At 32.7% G+C, this 15,065-nt stretch overlaps 1 protein-coding gene across 2 annotated transcripts in view; it reads right to left on the reverse strand.

The window, feature by feature from the left end:
• KIFAP3 (kinesin associated protein 3) overlaps positions 1–15,065 on the reverse strand; it is a 113,300-nt gene that overhangs the window by 96,121 nt on the left and 2,114 nt on the right. For both annotated transcript variants that reach the window (XM_019716383.3, XM_019716384.3), the window contains exons 2-5: positions 9,632–9,763; positions 6,730–6,884; positions 4,139–4,194; positions 3,422–3,563 (exon numbers count right to left, since the gene is read on the reverse strand). In XM_019716383.3, the coding sequence (XP_019571942.1) occupies positions 3,422–3,563; positions 4,139–4,194; positions 6,730–6,884; positions 9,632–9,763 (485 nt within the window). The remainder of the gene's footprint in view (positions 1–3,421; positions 3,564–4,138; positions 4,195–6,729; positions 6,885–9,631; positions 9,764–15,065) is intronic.

Below are 15,065 nucleotides of genomic sequence, written 5' to 3' on the forward strand. Positions count from 1 at the left end.
AGTGGCTGTACAAAGAAGCCACTGGATATAGATTGCTGGATATAGAATTATAATCTAGGAAACTCATTAAACAAACAAACAGCAAAAATAACAAGCCCTAGGGGAGAGAGGGAATCAGATTTTCAAAGTTTCCACAATATTATTTCAACAACAGTAAAAAACAAATGCTAGATATGCAAAGAAACAGGACAGTATGTCCCATAATCAGGAAATACAGCAGTCAATAGAAACTGTCCATGAGGAAGCTCAGACATTACACTTGTGAGACAAAATTTTAAATCAGCTATTATAAATATACTCAAAGAACTAAAGGGAAACATATTGAAAGAATTAAAGAAAAGTATGAGAAGGTAGGAGAATGATGTCTCACCAAATAAAGAATACCATAAAGAGACACAAATTATTTTAAAAATAAACCAAGTGGAAATTCTGCAATTGCAAAATATTTGTACGACATTTGACATGAAAAATTCATTAGAAATCTTAACAGCAGATGTGAACTAGAAAAAAGAAAGAATAAACAAATGTAAAGACAGGTCAATTAAAATGATTGAGTTTGAGTAATAAATAGAAAAAAGAATGAAACATAAATAAGCAGAGCCTCAAAGACCTAGGGGACACCAACAAGCATACTAATATAAACATAATGGGGATCTCAAGGGGAGAGACAAGAAAAGAGCAAAATGAATACTTAAAAGAATACCCCAAATCTTACCAAGTTTGATGAAAAACATTAATCTGCCAAGAAGCTCCACAAACTCCAAGCAAGAAAAACTCAAAGATAGCAACACCTAAACACATCATAGTCAAACTGGCAAAAACCAAAGGCAAAGAAAATATTGAAAGCAGCAAGAGAAAAATCAACTCAACATGTACACAGGATCCTCAGTAAGATTAACAGCTGATTTCACACTAGAAACCATGGAAACATGAAGGTAGTGGGATGACATATTCAAAGTGCTAAGAGAAAAGGACTATCAACTAATAATTTTATATCCAGCAAAACTATCCTTCAAACACCAAGGAAAAATTAAATCATTCAGGGGTAAACAAAAACTTAGAGAATTTGTTGATAGTAGACCTTCCCTATAAAAAATACTAAAGGGAGTTCTTCAGGCTGAAATGAAAGGACATTAGAGGGTAACTTAAATCAACAAAGAGAAATAAAGAGCACTAATACAGATAGCTATGTTGATAAATATAAAAGGCAGTATAAACATATTTCTGATTATATTCTTTTCTTCTATGTGATTACAAATGCACATATCAATAAGTATAGTACTGTGCTGATGGGTTGATAATGCATAAAGATGTAATTTGTATGACTATGATAGTGGGGAGGGAATAGAGTTATATTGGAGCAAATTTATACACTGTTAAAATTAAGTTGGCACTAATTTGAACTAAAGTATTTTAATTTAATACTGTAACTTTAATCCCAGAGCAAGCACTAAGAAAATTATTTGGGAAAACATAGTAAAAGAACACCAAGAGGATTAAAATGGTATACTAGAAAATATCTATTTAACATAAAAGAAGGCAGTAATGGAGGAACAGAGGAACTAAAAAAAGATTAAAAATATACGGAAAACAAATACAAAATGTTAGATGATAATCCTAATTTATAAGTAATTGTATTAATGATAAATAGACTAAACACTCCAATCAAAAGGCAGAGATTGGCAGTATAAATTAAAAACAAACATTATCCAACTATATGCTTTCTACAACAGAAACATTTTAGATTCAAAGATACAAATAAGATGAAAATAAAGGGATAGAAAAGATATATCATATAAAAACAGACAAGTAACTGAGAGAAACTATTTCTAAGTATATAAGAGAAAAAGGATATAATGATATATATAAATGTATGTACTAATTTATATATATATAAATGAAAAAGGACATATATTCATATATAAACATACGTATACTCATATATATAAATACTTGAGACATGAATACAAATTTCACAGGGTAGGAATTCTAAAAGTCTGGTAACATTTGAAAAGATCAAATTCATTAAAAATCAGGGAAATGCAACTTAAAACAAAGATATCATTTATTACCAACAACATAATGGTAAAAATTTTTAGGTTTGATAGTGTTCATATTCTACTGGCATAATGATAGGGTGGCACAACCATTCAGAGGGCAATTCAGCAATATCCCTTAAGCTATTATGACCTGCATTTCTGCATGATATTTGTTTTTATGTATACATCCTAAAATAAGAAAATATGTACAAAGATGTTCACTGAAGCAATATTTCCTACTGAAAATTTTGGAAACAATCTAATGATCATCAGTAGGAGAATGACTAAAGAATATGTATGACTTTATAAAATACAATTATAAAAAGTATTTTAAAATTCATTATATATATTTTTACATATATATGTAATTACACATATATGTAATTATATATGTATGTGTATATATGAAATCTTAAAACATTACGTCATGGAGAAAAAATTACCAAGTAAGAAGTATGATATAATATAAAAATTCATGTAAGGCAATACTCTATATTTTAACACAGAAAAAACCTATACTCATGTAGATGTAAAAGTATGAAAAAGATCTGGATGAATGTACAAAAACTCATAACACATTACAGCATAATGATCAAAGGGGTCTTATCTATAATATTCTAACTCTTTTAAAGAAACATAATATATGAGTTGTATAATTTTAAAAATATTTAAAATGTAATAATTTCCTAATTGGAATATTGCTAATATTCTAGGGTTCTCTGGAAAGATCTCTGTACATATTTTCCAAGCTACAAAATATGGGTGTGCCACCATAAAAGGAGTTTAACAACAGACATGTGATAGAAATCAGATAATAATGATACCGTCCATATTTCAGTTTTGGCAAAAGTATAATCTCAGAAAACTATGCATTTAAAATAATTCTATAGTGATATTACTGAGAAAAGAAAGGTTTAAGAGGTTTATACCTTCATTTCTTTAACTAGCACTTCTAATGACAGGAAAGCAAATTCAATCAAAATTAAATTATAAGATTAATATCATTTGCTGTGCTACCGAAAGAGAACTAATATTGGAACTCTAATTTAATAAAAGCTTATACATATGTATACAAATGTCAGAAGTTTGATACAGTAAACTAATTGAAAGAATAAGCAAGTCTTCCAGAGAAGAAAGATACATTACCATTAATGCTTGACTTTCCTTATTTAAACTAAATGATTTGTGAATTCTCCAGAGAATATTAAAATATTATGCCCTCATGTTAAAACCTGAATAAGAAGAAAGGTAATAAAGAGCTGGAAAATAAGTGCATTCCTATGTTTGGTATAAACAATTTTAGCTTACTCCTCTAATCTAATAAATTTAAAAATCATATTTCACAATAGTTTTTCTATTTTTAATAGTTATAAATATGTTACCATTTAATAGTAGTTCTTCCAAGTTGTCAGGATTTCGAGCAAGCTGCAGGATCAAAGCAGAACCCCGAACCTTGTCAGGAATATCTTCATATAATAACTCAATGTATTCATCCATGTCATTAATGTTAGCAATTTCATCAATCTGAAACAAAAGGAGAGGACGAAAGTACTCCAGAAGAACAATAATGCTTAACAGAGCCACTATCAAAGGAATGATTATTTTGTGATCAGTATACTGCCCTTTATAATAATAGACAAGTTTTCAAATGACCCATAGCAGCCATTTTTTCGTAGCGGGGGAAATTAGACCTTTGAATGCTGGGATTCCAATACAAAAGTAGTTATGAACCATATGATAAAATGGGATGAATATAAACTCTAAGAATGGTCTATCAATATAAAGTATCTTAAATGTAATGAAAAATAATTTGCATCTTCTACAATAGATTAAACAATATTTCAAAACATATTGTAATAAGAACATTTAAAACATTTTACAATTCATTTTTCCATCAAAATAAATTATATCTAAAAAACACACCAAATAATTTTTACTTTTACCAATTAAATATTGATTTTCTACCTTTTTCATGTACTTCTAAGAGCAATATTTAAAAAAATTCCACATCTGTTTAATGTGATTGCATGAATTATTAATGGTAAAAGGCAAGACCTTACAATCAGTTTTCTATTAGATCAGGATACAGTCTTACTTACCTCCATTCCTTCAAAAGGAGGTGGATCTTTAGGCTTGCTTGATTTTTCTTTTTTTTCTGTAAAAAGATAGTTTTTTGTTTTTTTTTTAATGAGAAGAGCTAGGTTTTTAGGGTTTCTAGGTAATTTCTATTTTTAGAAGCTGAGTTTAATTCTAGCTAAGCTGGGGATCTTAAAACTGGATGGTTTATGAAACAATCTTTTTTCCAACATACAAAAAAAACTGCTCATCTATAATCCTCTGTTCTACTGAAGATATCAAGGAAAATATAAATAAATAAAACCTACAAATAATCCCCAAGTTATGTTAGGCAGAAATTTTAACTTCCTCCTTGGTTAACTTTTTGGGTATGTAAATAGTCAGACTCGCTAACAAGAAGCAAAACAGTCTTCAGATTCTTCTTGTTCCCCTCCTAATTCATATTTAAGGTGGGAATAAAAAAATCAATAAGGCAAAGAAAAAATGAATGAGTTGAGAAAATAGAAACTAAAATGAAAATTAACAAAGGAAAAGAAAAATAAATAACTTGGGTAAAGTTAAAAGCTAAAATAAAGAACAGTTACTTACTGAATTTTTTTTAACAAAATAAGGATCATAAATTAAAAGACAAATATGTCACATCTGCATTAATCCTCACTTGTTCCCAAATAAATGAAAGAGGTATCCAAAGGGGTTGAACACCACTTTGAGCCACCTGTTACACTCAATTATTTAATTCATAGCAGAATTTCATTTGCTAACAAAAAATTATCAAAAATACTTCACTGATCTGGGTTAAAAACCTAAGCAATTGCATGTACATTAAAATATGCTTGAGTAGTATCAAAATTTTGATTCTATAATTATCAAATATGTTTTACATATAATGGGAATTAGCCCTGATTGTTTTCAGAGGATGGTAACCATTCTAAATAAGGTTATATTTTCTCAACATTTGTTGGTTAGATTTTGCCTCAAATAGATACTTTACTATGACAGTGGTTTTACTTAAGCAAAGAAAAAAACATCACTTACGGTAAAGATTCATAAATCAAATACATATTATTGTTTTGTTTCAATCACTTTAGGGCAAAATTTCTGGCTTTAAAACAGTGAATATCAAGTAAAATAGTTAATAAAATTGATTCCTACAAATAAGTGTATAGTACAGCATTTCATATATGTCTTCAAATATTAATATCTACATAAAGAAACATTGATTTGGATGAATCAATCCATTTATAATGACATGAAAATTTCCTCTTATTCCGAAGGAGATGAGAAGACTGATTCACCCTGAAAACTCAGTGAAAGGGTTTTCATTAAAGATATTTTATCATAAATACCATCACAATTATATTAATTTGGCATTAGGAAAGATCAATTTTAACTATATTGTACAACCCACAATAAGTATACACACGTCTTTAAAAAGTACAGGATTTACTTTGCTCACTTTGAACTTATTTAAGTTACTGATGATGTTATCTTCTCATCCTTTATAGACATCTTAGCAAAATTAATCTATCATGAAATATTTAATAAAAATTCTTCCTGGTAATATTTCCCTTATAGCACTTAGTTTCAACAATTAACAAGTATACACTGAGTGCCAGCTATGTAGCTGGGAGCAATCAAGTTTGAAACGCTTAATTTTGCTTTTAAATAAGTTCAAAGTCATCCAATTCATTCAACAAATACACACTGATCATATAATGTGAGTTAGTAACTGTATTTAGGGCTAACTAATACAAGTATATGTCAGGCACAAGGCATTTTATTTGGATAGAAAGGGAAGAGTGATTAACTGGAAAAACACTAAAACTTTTTTTTGAATTAGTACAATCAAAACTTAAGCATTTATAAGTTATTTCAAAGGCACCACATTTTAGAACTTATAAAGATATGTAAACTTAATAAATACTATGAAATGGAATAACTAACCATTCATAATCTGAGATCACTTTCCATTTAAATATCTGTTTCTATTTCGGTTCATTTTTGGTTTAGATTATTTTAAAATGTCTTCTATAAATAATCAATCATTTAGCTCTAATATTTTAATAGCTTAGTTCTTTAACGAGGGAATTAAAGCTAGAAGAATGGCAACAATTGAGAGGATGAGGAATGAAAAGGTAATATTTTCCTAAGGAAGATTCATAAAACATCTTTAGTATAGTCTAGAGCACATGACATATATTGTAACATTTAAATACTTAAGTAATCCACTCAAATAAATTAAATGTCAATAAGAAATTTTGAAAACATAAATCTAGTTGGAGTAGAAAAAATAGGTTTTCTGCCCCGAATTCTCTCCTTTTATTATTCTAGACTCAAAACAACAGGCATTTGCTTTTGTGTTCCTTATTTCAGCGGATGTGTACATACACACGCGCGCACACAGACACAGTATGAAATAGAAACATCATTTTGCGTGGGATCATCTAATATAAAGCCCGACATGGAGGAAACTAATATGTTTGTTTATCTTTCATTTACTTATTCATAGCACTGGCAAAAAAACAAAACAAAATATCTTTCAAATATGTAAAGTACAAACTCTAGTCAAACAACTCTGGCCCTGCATTAAGAAGTCAGAAATTCTTCTACTTACCTTTTCCTGACAATGAATCACGGCGGTTCTGCAGATAGTACAACAGCTGTTCTACCTCAGTTAGTTTTGAGGGATGAATGAGTTTACATTCTTCCACCACCTTCCGTGCCAAGGAAGTTATATCTGTGTTGGCATTGAGACTCTTAAGTCGAATGCTGTAAGCATATCAGAATTTTCCAACTCAGGTATTACCAAAGTAAGTGACAACTTAAACAATAGTTCTTTAAACAAATAATTAATAAAGCACTTTAATGTACTTTACATAGACTATTTCAGTAAAATATAATAACGTATTAGATATAATAATTAGGATTAGATAAATACCAAGTGATGATTTTCTTTGAGCTGAACAAACGAGATAAAAAGAACCTAATAACACCTAAATTTGATGCTTCTAGGCAGGAGAGCGTATTCAGAGATCTTATTTTAAATGTCTTTCTGATGTAATACACATAGTCTTTAGTCATGGGATGTGAGAATCCGTATTGCCAAAGATGAATTATTTTCTTGACCACAGTCACAATCATTTATGTTTTTCAGTTAGGGACAAGACGCTATATCGATATTAGGATTCAGTTGTTCTAATGGAAATGATACAGAAAGCAGAAGAAAAAAAAGCAGGATGCATTTTAAGACCTATATGAGAAATTCTGAGGAACAAGTGAATGTTTCATATGTGTGACTACATCAAAAAAATAATAAACCAGCTTCTTCCTCCTTTTTATTTTAGTCCAGGAGATTCATTGGAAGCTCAATTAAGAAAAGGTCATTCGGAGTCTGGAAACAACTGCATTTACATGGATTCATGGCACCAGGGAGAGCTATGAAAATTCGGGTGAAGACTCCTGAATCCTTCCCTTATTATAAAAGACAAAGAAAAACTAGGTAGGGCTAGAATTTTTAGAAAATATTCCCTGTATGTTTACTGATTATTCCTATAACCAAAAATAGAGTCTTTATTAGGCAGCCTATGCCTATTAAGAACACCAAAAACTCACAAGAGAAATACCCACGTTATTTTTGGAGCATAACCATCAGTTTCTCATAAAGAATGAAACACAAGTCTTCTGACCTGGGCCATAGCACTAACAACCCCAATTTAATGACAGTTTCACTTCACACCTATCTCAATCTGTGAGTGTCTCCTCAAAACCCTCACCCCCAGTTGCTGCCACTGATAAGACCTCTTGAATTGTCAACAAACCACATTGTCTTTTTGGTCCCACAGTATGATTTCTCTTCAGATTTTTTGCAGCCAGGGCTGAGTATCCCAAAATTGAGGTACTCAGGTCTTCCCCTCACTGACATTTATAAATCCACTTACTCTAGTCACAGGAGGTAGTAACTCTTTCCAGCTGCCTAACTAGTGAATGTATCCCTTATCTAGGAAACCTGCAGATTTTCAAACTGTAACAACACTCTCATTTAATTCTAGTTGAATGAGGCTACTGACTGCATTCTTAAGAACCCAAACCTAATTTTTCTCACGAAATGTGATATATGAGACTGTAAAGGCACAGATTGATGACTTAGCTTTTCTTTGGACATCAGTAAGAGCTCATGAGACTTTCACGTGTCGTTAAAATGTACAGAACTTAGGCAGCAACCACAAACACACAAATGGAAGAGAGGAAGTGTGAGGGAACGCAAAAAAGTGTGAGCATGTGTTAGAATCTACAGTGTAGATGTGTATGCATGTGTATTTCTCTTCAATCTAGTGGATTTTCCAAGGACTCAGTCATTTGTAATGAATTAGCTGTGTAATCTCGTCTCCTTCTGACCCAAATAAGAAGACAAATTAGGGATCGTAATACCACACTAGGTGGCTTCTCTCTTTAGGCTGCTACACACCGAAGTTTCTCAGTTGTGGCCCTATTCAAAATTTGGGCAAATACTTCTTTGTTTGTAGGTGGCTCTCGTGCCGTGTAGTAATCTTAGCGGCACCCTGGCCTCTATCCATTGGATGCCATTAGCACCCTCCAGTTATGAAAATCCAAGATGTGTCCAGGCATTGCCAAACGTCCCCTGGGGGGAAACCACAACCAGTTGAGAACCACTGCTACATATTTAAAATACAGTGCTTTTCAGGGTGCCAAACACTATCTCGTGCTCTCCTAGCAGCCTGAATCTACTAAATACCACCAAAACACACTAAAATTCTTTGTAACTAGTTTAACTTCTCCTTAACGAGTGGCCAAATCAAAGTTTTCATGGAGGGTAGAAGGTTGGAAGAGAACACTAGGTGATCTCAGACCTTCTCTACTTCCACAAAACTACGGAAGAAAGGTAAGGTCATCACCAGCACAACCACAGACCAATAAAAAGGCCAGTTTCCAAGGGGCTCCTGAAAGGATTACAAACGCAAGAAGGAAAGTGTGTAGAATACTGGAAGAGCGCAGCTCTCAATTCATTGAGTCAGAAAATGCTTATTACTAAGATCTTTCAGAGGGCGACATATTTAAGGGATGAGTTCAAGGTGCAGGCCCCATGTCAGAAGTTTGGAAATCAAATCACTTTCTGTAATTCCAGGGAAGAAGGAAGAACACAGGATTCTGTAAAATACTAATTTCCTAAATTAAACTAAAAAGTCCCACATAAACATCTCTTTTATAATTAATATCCCAGGTTGTAGTAGTTTATACGCTATTTTATGCATTTACTAAATGGGATTAATCAGAATAGGTATTTTTCAATAGGTTCCCATTATGTTTACATGATTTTCTCTGGAATAAACATATCTGTATTTATAGCTTAATATAGTCCCTGCTTCACTAAAATGAAGTAGGTCTAGAGAAATGCCATAACCACTTATCATCTTTGCAGATTTAAATAACGTCATATTTCTATAAAGTTTGTATAAGGTTCACTACTTTCAAAACGTACACAAATGAAGAAAACTTACATTTTTTGGCATTCCTTTCGTTCTCCCAACATGGGATCTCCCATTTCTCCAAGAATGGTCGCTTCCACTTCATACTGAACAATAAGTGCTTTTTCTGATGGGTGTACATCAATATTTCCTCCTTTAACTTTCCTATAATGTAAAATAAAAAGAGGCATAGCTAGATTAAAAACTCACAAAATGTCCATGGTTTTTATCTAGTTTCTAGTTCCAAAAACATCATGTGGGCTGGAGTAACATAGGCATTTAAATCAGATCGATAGTTAAGATGGCAACATTTCCCAAAGTGATCTACAGATTCAATGTAATCCCTATCAAATTCCCAAAGCCTTTTTTTGCAGAAATGAAAAAGTGATCCTAAAATTCATATGGAAACACATGGGACCCTGAGTACCCAAAACAATCTTGAAAAAGAAGAACAAAGTTGGAAGACTTACACTTCCTGATTTCAAAATGTACTACAAAGCTACAGTAATCAAAACAGTGAATTACTAGCATAAAGATAAACATATAGATCAAGGGAATAGAATTGAGTCCAGGAATAAAAAACTGCCTACAGTCAATTGATTTCAACAAGATTGTCAAGACCTTTCATTGAGGGAGAAAAGAAAAATCTCTTAAACAAATGGTGCTGAGACAACTGGACATCCACATGCAAAAGAATGAAAGTAGACCCTTACCACACACCACATAATTAATTCAAAATGGATCAAAGACATAAATTTAAGAGCTAAACCTAAAAAAACTCTGAGAAGAAAACACAGGGGCACATCTTCATGACCTTGGTTTCTTAAATAATGACATCAAAAGCAAAAGCAACTAAAACCCTAACGACGCCACCAAAAAACTACTAGAACTACTAAATGGAAGTCTCAGGATACAGAACCAATATTCAGATATCTGTTGTGTTTCTATACGCTGATAACAAATGATCAGAAGGAGAAATTAAGAAAACAATCCCATTCACGTTTGCATCAAAAAGAATAAAATACATAGGAATAAATTTAACCAAAGAGGAGAAAGGCCTGTACTCTGAAAACTATAAGACATTGAAGAAAGAAACTGAACAAGATACAAATAAATGGAAGGATATACCTTCCTCATGGATTAGAAGGATTTATATTGTTAAAATGTCCTTACTATCTAAAGCAATATACAGATTCAATGCAATTCCCATTAAAACATCAATGCATTCTTCTCAGAATTAGAACAACTAATCCTAAAATTTACATTGACCCACCAAAGATCCCGAATAGCCACAGAAAGCGTGAGAAAGAACAAGGTGGGAGGTCTCACCCTCCCTATCAAACCACACTAGAGAGAGCTCTTTTTGCCCCTCTCCTGCAAGGATGAAGACCATCCTCAGCAGTCACACTGTCCACATTCCAGAAAATGTACGAGACTTGATGTTTGCCTTTTGGACCATCTTTACTACGTGCTCTACCTTGTTCTGAGGCCTCACAAATGCGTTCTCTCTAAGTGGACATCACCCTGAAAGGAAGTCCCTGCAGAGGGACTTCCACCTTATCAAGGTAGAACTCAGTCTCTTTGCAAGGAGAAGGAAGACCTCTGGGTTGACAGATGGTGGGGAATTAGCAAGGACCTGGCTCCTGTCTGCACTCTTGGCAGTCAAATACGGAACATGGTCAAGGGTGTCAGCCTGGGCGTCCATTACAAGAGGAGGTCTCTGTGTGCTCACTTCCCCATCAACACTGTTATTCAGGAGAATGGTTCCCTATACGAAATCCGAAAATTCTTCAGTGGAAAACACATCTGCAGGGTTTGGATGAGGTCAGGCGTCTTTTTCAATATCTCAAGCCCAGGAAGATGAGTTAATTCTTGAAGGAAATGACCCTGAACTTGTATGAAATTCAGCTGCTTCGATTCAACAAGCCACAACAGTTAAAAACAAGGCTATCAGAAAAATTTTGGATGGTATCTTTGTTTCTGAAAAAGGAATAGTTCAGCAGGCTGATGAACAAGATCTAAGTTGTCCAGCTACAGAAATACCAAGATGTCGGATGATTTCTCAGAGTTAGTTGTAATATTTTAAAGATGCAATAAAAGTCATGTATTGGGAAGAAACTATACTACAAAGTTACAATAGTGAAAACAGTATGGTTCTGGCAAAAAAAAAAGAGACATGTAGATCAACGGAATAGAATAGAAAGCCCAGAAATAAATCCTCACTCCTATAGTCAATTGATTTATGACAAAGAAGGCAAGGATATACAACGGGGTAAAGACATGCAAAAAAAAATGAAACTGGATCACTTTTCTTACACCATATACAAAAATACACTCAAAATGGATTAAAGACTTAAAAGTAAGACCTGAAACCATAAAACTCTTAGAAGAAAACACAGAAAACTCTTTGACATCATTCTCAGCAATATCTTTTTTGGATGTCTCCTTGGGCAATGGGACTATATCAAACTAAAAAGTTTTTACACAACAAAGGAAACCATCAACAAAACAAAAAAACTAAATGGGAGAAGATATTTGCAAAAGATATATCTGATAAGGGGTTAATATCTAAAATATGTAATAAACTCATACAACTTAAGACCAAAAAAACAAACAACTGAATTAAAAAATAGGCAGAAGAACAGACATTTTTCTCCAAAGAGGACATACAGATGACCAACAGACACATGAAAAGATGCTCAATGTCACTACCATGTTTCTCCGAAAATAAGGCCTAGCCGGACCATCAGCTCTAATGCGTCTTTTGGAGCCACAATTAATATAAGACCCGGTATTATTTTAACATAATATAAGATCGGGTCTCTATAATAATATAATATAATAAATATAATATAATATAATATAATATAATATAATATAATATAATATAATATAATATAATATAATACCAGGTCTTATATTAAATTTTGCTCCGAAAGATGCATTACAGCTGATGGTCCAGCTAGGTCTAATTTTCAGAGAAACCCAGTAATCACCAGGGAAATGTAAATTAAAATCACAATGAGACACCACCTCACACCCGTCAGAATGGCCATCATTAATAAATCAACAAACAAGTGTTGGCGAGGATGTGGAGAAAAAGGAACTCTCATACACTGTTGGTGGGGTTGTAAATTAGTGCAGCCACTGTGGAAAACTATGGAGGATCCTCAAAAAATTAAAAATACAACTACCATATGATTCAGCAATTCCTCTTCTAGGTATTTATCCAAAAAAAAACAAAAAACACTAATTTGAAAAGATATATGCATCCCCACATTCATTGCAGCATTACTAGTAATAACCAAGATATGGAAGAAACCTACATGTCCATCAATAGATGAATGGATAAAGAAGACATGGTAATATACACAATGGGATATTAACCATAAAAATCTAAAAAAACAAAACAAATGAATAAACAAAACGGAAACAGACCCATAGATATAGAGAATAAGTTAATGGGTACCAAAGGGGAGAGCACCTGGGGGATGGGAATAAAAAAAAAAGAAAAAAAATCAATGATTGAAAGTTTAAAAAACTAAACATAAAAAAAAAAAACTGAAGAAAAATATACCTAAAGATATATTTTTATATAAAAAATTGTATCTATAAAATCTATAAAATTTTGTATTATATCTATAAAAAATATATAAAAATATATCTAAATATATCTTTAGATATAAAATATATCTCTATATAAAAAGAGATCTATATATTTTTATGCCAGTACCATACTGTTTTGTATATGAAAGATACAGTGAAGAGAGTGAAAGTAGAATCTAGAACATATAAAAAACTCTTTTCTCCAAAGAAGACAGACGAAGGCCAGGAAGCATATGAAAACATGCTCAATGTCACTAGTAACTAGGGAAATGTAAATCAAGACCACAATAAGATACCACTTCACATCCATTAGAATGGTCCTAATTTAAAAAAATAAACAAGTATTGGGGACTATGTAGAAAAACTGAAACTCTCTTACATTGCTGGTGAGAACGTGAAATGGTGCAGCCATTGTGGAAAACAGTTTGGTGGTTCCTCAATAAGTTAAACATAATTAGCATATGACCCAGCAACAACTAGGAATATATACCAAAAGAGTGAAAACAGGTTTTCAAACAAAAACTCGTACAGGAATGCTCACAGTAGCTTTATTGACAATAGCCAATAGATGGAAATAGCCTAAATGTCCATCAACAGACCGACAAACAAATGCGTGCTATATCCATACAATGGACTATTATCCAGCTATTAAAAGGAATGAAGTACTGTACTGAAAAAAGCTAAAACATGGATAAATGTTGAAAAATTATACTGTGTGAAAAAAGCTTTACATAAAAGCCAAATCCTTATTTCAGTTATCATATACTTAGGGCATTTATCAGAAATACAGTAAAACAGTAACTTTTTATAATATACTGTTTGAAGTCTGTATTCCTTGTTACATTATAACTACCATAAAGGCAGGGAAAATACATCTCATTCATCTAATACTTTTTATCAGGAGGCTGAGTGACTTTTACATGGTAGAATTTTAAATAACTGTTGAATGAATAAATGCCATTCACTCTTAAAATCCTTCAATGGTTCCCCATTGTTCTTCTAAGTCTCAATTCTTTACTACAGATCGTAAGTCCCCTATGATTTGGCCCATTTGTCTTTGTAGCCTTATTCTCACTTCATTTAGTAACTATTTATTGAGTACTTATGTTCCAGGCACTGTGCTGGCACTGGGGATACAATGGGAAGTTAAGATACATAGTACCTCATCCTTTTAAAGCTTACAGACCAGCAGGAAAAACACACAAAAACAGTAAAGTAGTAAGAGTGGGAAAGACAAGGTAGTAGATGTCATGGGAACCTAGCAGGTATATCTGACCTAGAATGTGTGGTGCGAAAGGTCATCTCAGCAAAGACGTTCTGGGGGATAAAAGATGTGTAAGCTAAAACAGGAAAGACGAGGGGTTAGCTGGGTGAACAAGGCAAATTCCAGACAATGGGAAGGGCACGGGGAACCTAACAATAAAACACATAGGCATCTAGAAGAAGCTGTTTCTGTAAGGCTGAAGTATGGAATTACTGGGTGTGGGATGGGGTTAGAGAGATGAAGCTCAAAAGATCGGTGCTCTAACTCTAAGAGCAATGGAAACCATCAGGGAGTTTTAAGAAGAGGCAAAAAACAAACAAAATCACTGGCTGCTAGCTGTCTATTTAATTGTGTGGATATCTAATTGAGAATATGAACTGTGCCTATTGCATCATTTCTCCCATGACCAAAACAATGCTAGGCGTACACTAGGTATTTGGTGAGTATTTATTAAGTGCTTTTGAGTCAAAACACAACTGGTCGAACAAAAAAATGAAACCCAAGTTTTGATTCTAAAATCTGTTACACATGTAAACATAAAGAGACTAGAGACTAGAGATTCCTCCGTGATAGCTACAACGAAACCACTGAAAATAA

The sequence above is a fragment of the Rhinolophus sinicus genome, chromosome 11 (genome assembly GCF_057876585.1).
Source record: "Rhinolophus sinicus isolate RSI-liver-muscle chromosome 11, RSI-T2T, whole genome shotgun sequence".
NCBI classification, from domain to species: Eukaryota; Metazoa; Chordata; class Mammalia; order Chiroptera; family Rhinolophidae; genus Rhinolophus; species Rhinolophus sinicus.